Below are 10343 nucleotides of genomic sequence, written 5' to 3'. Positions count from 1 at the left end.
TATTACTACTACAAAAGACTTTGCCTTCTAGGGAAAAGGAATATATGCCTGTTGCATCCATTGCTTCCATGGCAACCACATGGGTACATAGCACGTGTCTTATGTGACTCCTGAAGACATGGGGTTCTGAGAGGCTAAAATCCTCAGGCAAAAAGGTAGGAAAATGCAGAGCTGGTACCCAAACTGAGGTCCTATGGCCCCATCGACAGAGAGGGAGAGAGCAAGAGGAAGTGGGTGGCTACTGTGTTCTGAGGTCGCCTGATGTCCACTCAGGGAGTCCGCTCTCCTGTTGGTGAAACCAGGTGAGGGGTGACTGCTGGACATGCTGTGGAGACAGAGTCCGCTCCCTGTTTCCCCTCAGCCACCCTCCATTACTCATTTTTTGATGCATAAAGAGGGTTATTGCCCAGGACAACATCACCTTCACCAGCTAAGCCCCTTCCTGGACCAATGTCTGGAAAAGTGCAAGTGTCCATCCACCAGAGAAGCTGTGGCAATGGTTGTAGGAAGGTGACCTGTGTCACAGTTGCCATCTGAGGTAGGGGAGGGAGGTCAGGACATTGAGGTCCAGGTGAGACGACACCTGCAGGAGGCTGGAATGGAGGACCTGGTTCCCACACCGCTGGTCACTGGTCTGTCCTCTGATCTGCCCTCATCCACCTACTTATTCATCACATGCCAGGCACTGCTTTAGGGGCTGGGATGCTCCCTGACTGTCCATATAGGACACACTCCATCTCTCTGATCACAATCTGTGTTTACACGAGACCCACAGGCATCATCAAGTGAGAAGTGCTCTTACTGGGCATTTGAGCCCTGCAGACAGAAGCACGAGGCATGGTTAGGTAGGGAGATTATGCAATAAACCAGACTGACCCAACTCCTCCCCTTGCCCACTCCCCTCCTCATCACCTGATCCCACCCCTCAGCCAGGATATTAAAAGGTCAGCCTGTCCATCCTCAGCATCCTCAGGAGCCCTCCTGCAAGGCCACCAAGATGAGACGGCTCTGCCTCTCCACAGCCCTTCTCTTCCTCCTGGTTATCCTGGTGGACACCACCCCACTGAATATACACCATATCCAGGATGAAGGTAGGTCCAGCCTCACCTCTCCTCTACAGCTTCTGGGAAAATGACAGAAGTCCATGGAAGGGGACGGGGCAGATGTGGAGTGGGTATTGCCAAGCATTTCTAGATAGCTCCTGTCATGTTGGTCAGGATTACTGTCTGTTTCTTTGGTTTTGGCAGCAGGGTCTTCCTCCCATGAAAGGATATTCTCTAGTTCCGTGGTCTGCTCTCTGGCTGTGGTATGTGGGCTTCTTGTAGGAGTGGCTTCTCTGGTTGCAGAGCAAGGGCTCTAGGAATCTGGGCTTTTAAGTGTCAGTTTACCTTCTTAGTTGCCGCCAGGCATGTGGAATCTTCCTGACCAGGGAGAGAACCCATGTCCCCTGCCTTAGCATGTGCATTCTTATCTACTGGACCATCAGGGAGGACTTAAAGTGCAAAGATTTGACTCCACTGATATGTTGACTATCATGAGGATATATATTACAATTTTATTACATTTTATTACATATGTGTATATATATATATATCAGTTCAGTTCAGTTCAGTCACTCAGTCGTGTCTGACTCTTCATGACCCCATGAACCACAGCACACCAGGCCTCCCTGTCCATCACCAACTCCCGGAGTTTACCCAAACTCATGTCCATTGAGTCAGTGATGCCATCCAACCATCTCACCCTCTGTCGTCCCCTTCTCCTCCTGCCTTCAATTTTCCCAACATCAGCGTCTTTTCAAATGAGTCAGCTCTTTGCATCAAGTGGCCAAAATATTGGAGTTTCAGCTTCAACATCAGTCCTTCCAATGAACATCCACCCAGGACTGATCTCCTTTATGTTGGACTTGTTGGATCTCCTTGCAGCCCAAGGGACTCTCAAGAGTCTTCTCCAACACCACAGTTCAAAAGCATCAATTCTTCAACACTCAGCTTTCTTTATAGTCCAACTCTCACATCCATACATGACCACTGGAAAAACCATAGCCTTCACTAGATGGACCTTTGTTGATAGAGTAATGTCTCTGTTTTTTAATATGCTGTCTAGGTTGGTCATAACTTTCCTTCCAAGGAGTAAGTCTTTTAATTTCATGGCTGCAATCAGCATCAGCAGTGAAACTGGAGCCCCCCCAAATAAAGTCAGCCACTGTTTCCACTGTTTATTCATCTATTTGCCATGAAGTGATGGGACTGGAGACCATGACCTTTGTTTTCTGAATGTTGAGCTTTAAGCCAACTTTTTCACTCTCCTCTTTCACTTTCATCAAGAGGCTGTTTAGTTCTACTTTACTTTCTGCCATAAGGGTGGTGGTGTCATCTGCATATCTGAAGTTATTGATATTTCTCCCAGCAATCTTGATTCCAGCTTGTGCTTCTTCCAGCTCAGCATTTCTCATGATGTACTCTGCATAGAAGTTAAATAAGCAGGGTGACAATACTTGCATATAAGTTAAATAAGCAAGGTGACAGGCCTTGACGTACTCCTTTTCCTATTTGGAACCAGTCTGTTGTTCCATGTCCAGTTCTAACTGTTGCTTCCTGACCTGCATATAAGTTTCTCAAGAAGCAAGTCAGGTGGTCTGGTATTTCCATCTCTTGTAGAATTTTTCCAGTTTATTGTGATCCAAACATTCAAAGGATTTGGCATTGTCAATAAAGCAGAAATAGATGTTTTTCTGGAATTCTCTTGCTTTTTCAATGATCAAGCAAATGTTGGCATATTGATCTCTGGTTCTAAAACCAGCTTGAACGTCTGGAATTCCATGGCTGACGTATTGCTGAAGCCTGGCTTGGAGAATTTTGAGCATTACTTTACTAGTGTGTGAGATGAGTGCAATTGTGCAGTAGTTTGAGCGTTCTTTGGCATTGCATTTCTTTGGGATTGGAATGAGAACTGACCTTTTCCAGTCCTGTGGCCACTGCTGAGTATATATATATATATATAAAATAATTCTACCAGATCAGAGTCCCCATTTCTGAGACTCTCTTTCCTGTTCCTTGCTATGTCCCTGAACCTCACTGTAGTGTAGTAATAAAATAAGTAAAGTGAAAGGCACTCAGTCGTGTCCAACTCTTTGTGACCCCTTGAACTGCATAGTCCATGGAATTCTCCAGGCTAGAATCCTGGAATGGGATCCCTTTGCCTTCTTCAGGGGATCTTCCCAACATAGGGATCAAACCCAGGTCTCCCGCAAGGCAGGTGGTTTCTTCAACAGCTGAGCCACCAGGAAAGCCCTGCATAGTAATAGAAAGCTTCAAATTTGTACCATCTCTTAGTTAGTGGCCTAGGTCTCCTAAAACTGTTGGAGTTTCCTGCTGTTAGATGTTATGAGATGAGACGAGGCAACTCAAGGGGACTTCAAGATGTGGTTGGTGTCCAAGAAATGACAAGCATGCTTTTACTGCTTACAGTTTTCAACAACTGTCATTCCAGCACCTCTGAGGAGAAGGGAGGGAACTGAGAGTGAGATCAATCACGGTGGCTGATAATCCAACCAACATGCTTGCTTAGTGAACCCTAGGGAGAAATACATACGAACTGGGCTCAGAGAGCTTGTGGGTTGGTGAATACAGGAAGCTGAAGTGAGGGTGCTGTGCTCACTCGGGCACAGAGGCTGGGCACACCTCCCTCCTTCTTTGCTGGCACATCTCTTCTATTTTTTTACCTTGAGTTCTATTTTGGGAATATAAGCAATGGTTTAGCCACTGGTTCTTCTGAGTTGTTGAATTTGAAGATGGGGTCATGGACCCACAACCCCCTATTTTAGTTATTTGGTCACAAGCATGATTGACTTGGAACCTCAATACTGGCATCTGAACTGAGGAGTTTTTAGCCCTCAACCTGCAGAATCTACAGTAGCTCCATCAATTCCCATCACATGTAAATGGACTTGTTGCATACCCAGTGGCTGTTTGGGGAATTGAATGCTGTTGGGAGAGACACCACGTATTTGGTGTCAGAGGAAAACCTAGAATCACTGTGCCCTGTGATTTGGGGCTCAGGTGATGCTCCAAAAAGGGGGAGTAATGAATGTCACATTGCAGCCAGAAACTGTTCTCAGCTGTCTGTATTTTCAGAGTTCCTGGCAGAATCAGGGAGTGTATCAAATGGGTTGTAACATGCTAATATCTTGTCCTGGTCCTGCCACCCCCATGCCTAGGGCAGGTCATCCACAATTTTCTTCTCAAACAGGGGATATGTGTTACATGGGTTTTGAACCAATTACCATTCATATGTATAAGGAGGTGAATCAAATTTCATGCTGAATTTTGTACATTTTCCACCAATATGTGTTAATCAGAAAAATCTGAAAAAATTTACTTTACTACTTACTTTGGGCAAGAAAGAATATTTGCATGTCGAATAATGAGTGTTCTTCTATCATGAAAACTAATCAGAAAGACCTGGAATGAATGTGCTATAGGGAATGTAAGAAAAAGCCCTTTGTAGGCTGACCAATGGATCAAGGGTGAGACAATATTAGGAAAGTGTCCAGGCCCTTTCCCATGTCTTCTTTTGACTATAGTCAATTACCCATATTTGATTTCTTCCTTGTCCACTGTTGACTACTATTTCATTTGCATATTTCATCCTTACTTGTTTCATGCTCCAGGCTTGCTGAAACTATTGGAATTTCCTGTCTTTCATAGGTCTGGAGACAAGCCATAGAAGGGGACCTGAGAAGCGTTCAGTAATAGATGTGGCTACAAGTATCATTGACGGTATCGATACAGGTGTGAACTTTCTGCTACTCTGGGGAAGGAAAAGGGCACTGAAATTGAGATTAGGCCCCATTGGATAATGATTCAATCAAAATGCCTGTTTAGTGAAACCTCAAGAAGAATCCATTAATATGGCCATTCAGGGAACATTTGGGGTGGTAGCACACAGCAGGTCATGTGTTGTCTACGGTGTGGAGTCTCTCCACACATATACTTCCACTTTGCCCTGCAAATCTCACTCATTTCCTATGCCTACATTTATCCTTTTTGACAATGTGATATCCTGATGTGAGTGGGGTTCCTGATTATGGTCATCATATCTACTGAGTTACTGAACAAGGAGTGGGATAATGGAAGTTCCCAGTTTTAGACACTTTGTCAAATCAGGAGTGACTCGGGATAACATGGCTGGCATCTGAACTGAGGACAGTTCTGAGCCCTCAACTGGCACAATCATACTAACTCCCTGGGTTGGCTGTCAGAAATAAATTGCCCTGTTGGACACCCAGGGGGTGTTGGAGGAATTGGATATTGTTTCTAGAGACACCACAGATGTGGTGTTAGGGAAATCCAGACTCAGTCTCCCTGTGCTTTGGGAGCTCAGGTGAGTCCTGGGGACAGGGAAGTAATGAAGGTAGGACACGGCACCCAGAAGCTCTCAGCATTTATCGATATTTTCAGAGTTCCTGGCCGAATAGAATAGTATATCAAGTGGGTTTTGACAGGGAAGTGTCTTTTTCCGAACCTATCATCCCCATGCCATGTGTCCGAAGTCAAGTCATGTATTGTCCTCATCTGAACAGTAGATCAGTGCTAAATGAGTTCTTTGAACCTTTACCAGCCACAAAAAGAAACTGCTGCTTCGGATTTCACATCATGTTTGGTCATTTTCCTTTGTGATAGATTCATGAAAACATTCTCTACCTGCTTCCTTGGGCTCGTGGGACCAAGGCTGGTACAATATTAGCAAAATTTTCAGGCCTTTGCCTTTGTCCACTTTTTAAAAAATATATAAATTTATTTATTTTAATTGGAGGCTAATTACTTTACAATATTGTATTGGTTTTGCCATACAACAACATGAATCCGCCATGGGTGTACACTTTTGCCTATGACTTTATTTTCCATATTTGAAACTTGTCCTGAATCATGGTCCAGTATACCTGAAAACTTGAAATCTGTTCTTTCATAGGTACCAAGATTGTCAAAAAGGGAGCTGGTATACTAACAGGATTGGCTGAAATAATCACTAAAGCCATTAAAGGTTTGAACTTTGGGGAGAGAGGAGGGCACTCACTGAGACTGAGATCAGCACCACTGCCTGACAATTCAGTATTTATGCCTGTTGAGTGAAACCTAAGCACAAATCCATAAATATTGGCTGAGAGAGCTTAGGAAGGGGGAACAAATGGTCCTGAGGTGAGGGTTCTCTGCTCAGGAGGGCGTGGACGCTCCACCTACTCCACTCCTCCCGTACCCTAAAAATTTCTCGTCCATTTCACTGTTTCTGAGTTTTCTCCTAGACATTAATTTGAAAACTTTGATTAAGAGTTTTCCTGAGTTTGGTCACCTGTTCCACTGAGTGTTTGAGCATGGAGGTGGAGTCAGGGAATTTTCAAGTTTTTTAGTCACTTGGTCAGAAGCATGATAACTCGAGAACACATGGCTGGCCTCTGAAGTCAGGGCATTCTGGATACCTCAACCTTGGCATTGGCTCTGACTCCACAGGTATGGTGTCAGAAGTCAGTGGACAGTGGGCGGCTGGTTGAGTGTTGGGAATTGGGTAGTTGGTGTAAAAACCATCTATTTAGTGCCAGGAAAAAAACCCAGACTCACCCTCTCCTGTGATTTGAGGGCTCAGGTGAGGCTTGGGGAGAGGTGAGTAGTCAAAGTAAGACCCTGGACCTGGAAACTCTCCCCAGTTCTCTGTGTTATTGAGTTCCTAGCCAATCAATAGTGCATCAAATGGGTTGTGACATGACAATATATTGTCCTGACCAGGCCAGCCTGTGGGTGTCCTGTGGCAAGTCATCTGCGGTTTCCTCATCTGAACAGCAGAAACATGTACATAAGTTCCTAGGACAGATGATGAGTTTATGAACCGAAAGACTTTATTCACGTGTCACAAACAGATCTCTCCATTTTTCACCACAATGTTTTTTCTGAAAATAATTCTCTACCTACTTGCTTTGGCCAAGTAAAAATATTTCTTTATGAAATAATGTTTATTCCTGTATTATTAACAGTAATCAAAAGATGTGGAACCACGGAGGAGGGCAATTGCAGGGAAAGCAAGAAACGCAGCCCTTGTGGGGTAGCCTGTGGGAGGAAGGCTCCAGGCCCTTTCCCTTGTTGTCTTTTGACTGTTATTATCTTATCTATGTTTGATCCTTTTCCTGTTTCATGGACCAGGCCTCCTGAAACTCTTGAAATTTACTCACTTTCATAGGTCAGGTGATGATTTCCAGAATACAATTTGATAACCATACACTAGAGGAATTGCCAACACTCAACACTGAATACTCAACACTCAGTGAGGAGAATAATGGTTTGTAATTTCTGTACCTCGGGGAAGAGGGAAGGGCACTGAGGTTCTGATCAATGACCGATGCTTCAATCAATAAGCCTATTTCTTGACACCTCAACGGTGCATAAATATTTCATGGTGAATTTTGCGCATGTTTTGCCAAGGTGTGTTCATCTAAAATTTTTTCTTTAGTTACTTTAGGCAGGAAAGAATATTTAGGTGTCAAATAATGAGTATTCCTTTTTCATTAAAACTAATTAGAAATACCTGGGATGAATGTTCTGGAGGAAATGTAAGAAAGAGTCCTGTGTAGGATGACTCCTGATACCAAAGCTGAGACATTATTAGGAAAGTTTCCAGGCCCTTTCCCATGTCCCCTTTTGCCTATTATTTATTATCCATATTTGTTCCCTCCGTTGTTCATAGTAGACTACTATTCAATTTGCATATTTCATCCTTAGTTGGTTCATGTCCCAGACTTCTTAAAACTGTTGGAATTTCCTGTCTCTCATAGGTGTGGAGACAAGCCATAGAAGGGGACTTGAGAAGCGTTCAGTACTAGATGTGGTTACAAGTATCATCAGCGGTGTGGCTACAGGTGTGAACTTTCTGCAACTCTGGGGAGAGGAGAGGGCACTGAGACTGAGAATGGGCACCACTGGGCTATGATTCAATCAAAATGCCTATTTAATGAAACCTCTATAAGAATCCATGAATGTGGGCATTCAGAGAGCGTTTGGGGTGGTAACACACGGCGGTGGTGTGAGGGTCCTGTGGTCTCTAGGGCATGGAGCCTCCCACCTCCACTTCCACTTTGCCTTGCCCTACTCTCTCATCTCTCTGTGCCTAGATTCATCCTTCATGAAAACATGACGTTCTTATGTGAGTGGTCTTCCTGAGTATGGTCATCAGATTACTGAGTTATTGAACATGATAATGGAACTTCACAGTTTTAGACACTTTGTCAAATCAGGAGTGACTCAGGATAACATGGCTGGCATCTGAACTGAGGATAGTTCTGAGCCCTCCACTTGCACAATCTATACTAACTCCCTGGATTTGCTGTCAGAATTAAATGGCCCTGTATGGCACCCAGTGGGTGTTTGGAGGAATTGCATGTTGTTTCTAGAGACACCACAGATTTGGTCTCAGGGAAGCCCAGACTCAGTCTCCCTGTGCTTTGGGAGCTCGGGTGAGTCCTGGGGACAGGGGAGTAATGAAGGTAGGGCATTGCACCCCGAAGGTCTCAGCATTTATCGATATTTTCAGAGTTCCTGGCCGAACAGGATAGTATATCAAGTGGGTTTTGACAGGGAAGTGTCTTTTTCGGACCCTATCATCCCCATGCCTTGTTTCCTTAGTCAAGCCATCTATTTTCCTCATCTGAACAGTAGATCAGTGCTAAATGAGTTCTTTGAACCTTTATCAGCCACAAAAAGAAACTGCTCCTTTGCATTTCAGGTCACGTTTGGTCATTTTCCTTTGTGATAGATTCATGAAAAGATTTCTCTACCTGCTTCTTTGGGCTCGTGGGACCAAGGCTGGTACAATATTAGCAAATTTTCCAAGCCTTTTCCTTTGTCCACTTTTTCCTATGATTTTTTTCCCCTTATCTGAAACTTCTTCTGTTTCATGGTCCAATGTTTCTGAAAATGTTGGCATCTTTTCTTTCATAGGTACCAAGATTGTTGAAAAGGGAGCTGGTATACTAACAGGATTGGCTGAAATAATCAATAAAGCAATTAGAGGTTTGAATTTTCTTTACCTATGGGGAGAGAGGAGGGTGCTGAGACTGAGATCAGTACCACTGGCTGACGATTCAATACTTATGCCTGTTGAGTGAAACCTCAGTAAAAATCCATAAATGTTGGCTCAGAGAGCTTATGAGGTGGGAACCAATGTTGGTGAGGATGCTGTGCTCACCAGGGCATGAAGGCTCCTCTCACCTCCACTCCCTCTTTGGCCTAAACGTCTCCTTCATTTCACTGTTTCTGATTTTATCCTGTAACTTAAAGTGAGGACAGTGAGTAAAAGATTTCCTGAGTTTGGTTGCTGGTTCGACTGAGCTTTTGAGCATGGAGTTGGGGTGACGGAAAGTTCAAATTTCAGTCACTTGGTCAGAAGCATGATAATGTGAGACCACACGGCTGGCATCTGAAGTCAGAACAGTCTTTGTAACTCAACTTGTGGCATCGGCACTAAGCCCACAGATATGGTATCAGATGCCAATTTACAGCGGGCTGCCCCTTGACTGTTGGGAATTGGATGGTTGGTGGAAAAACCAAGTATTTGGGGTCAGGAAAAAGCTGAGATTCACCCTCCCATGTGATTTTAGGGCTCAGGAGAGCCTTGGGGAGAGGTGAGTAATGAAAGTAAGACCCTAGACCTGGAAATTCTCACCATTTCTCTGTATTTTCAAGTTCTTAGCCCATCAGTAGTGTAGCAAATGGGTTTTGATGTGAGAGTAATTTGTCCCGACATGGCCACTCACAAGGTTGTGTCCTGTGGCAAGTCATCTGTAGTTTCCTCATCTGTATAGGGGAAACATGCTACATGAGTTCTTCGAATAGATGATGAGTTATGAATGGAAAGACTTTATTCATGTGCCACGACCAGATTTGTCCATTTTTCACCCAATGTGTTACTTTGACAAAATTTCTGTGCCTACCTACTTGCTTTGGCCAAGTAAAAATATTTCTTTATCAAATAATGTTTATTCATGTATTATTAAAAGTAATCAAAAGACTTTGAACCGCAGAGGAGAACGAATGCAGGGGAACAAGGAACAGAGCCCTTGAGTGGTAGGATGTGGGACCATGGCTGAGACAATATCACAAAAGTCTCTGGGCCCTTTCCCTTGTTGTCTTTTGACTGCTATTATCTTTTCCATGTTTGATCCTTTTCCTGTTTCATTGAAGCAGGCCTCCTGAAACTCTTGAAATTTACTCTCTTTCATAGGTCAGGTGATGATTTCTGGAATACAATTCAATAACCGTACACGAGAGGAATACCAAACACTCAAGATTGAATACTCA

The 10343-nt window shown here is 43.9% G+C and overlaps 1 protein-coding gene across 1 annotated transcript in view; it reads left to right on the top strand.

The window, feature by feature from the left end:
* Positions 1 to 997: 997 nt before the first annotated feature.
* Positions 998 to 10343, top strand: part of LOC120869430 (trophoblast Kunitz domain protein 1-like) — a 124414-nt gene continuing 115068 nt past the window's right edge. The window contains exons 1-7 of the mRNA XM_040248747.1: positions 998 to 1091; positions 4710 to 4793; positions 5974 to 6045; positions 7231 to 7329; positions 7823 to 7906; positions 8985 to 9056; positions 10267 to 10343. The exon at positions 10267 to 10343 is cut by the window's right edge and continues 14 nt beyond it. Coding sequence (XP_040104681.1) covers positions 998 to 1091; positions 4710 to 4793; positions 5974 to 6045; positions 7231 to 7329; positions 7823 to 7906; positions 8985 to 9056; positions 10267 to 10343 — 582 coding nt within the window. The remainder of the gene's footprint in view (positions 1092 to 4709; positions 4794 to 5973; positions 6046 to 7230; positions 7330 to 7822; positions 7907 to 8984; positions 9057 to 10266) is intronic.

This window comes from Oryx dammah, unplaced genomic scaffold (genome assembly GCF_014754425.2).
Source record: "Oryx dammah isolate SB20612 unplaced genomic scaffold, SCBI_Odam_1.1 HiC_scaffold_10, whole genome shotgun sequence".
NCBI lineage: Eukaryota > Metazoa > Chordata > Mammalia > Artiodactyla > Bovidae > Oryx > Oryx dammah.
Note: the sequence above shows the minus strand (reverse complement) of the source record. Positions and strands in the feature narration are given on the sequence as shown.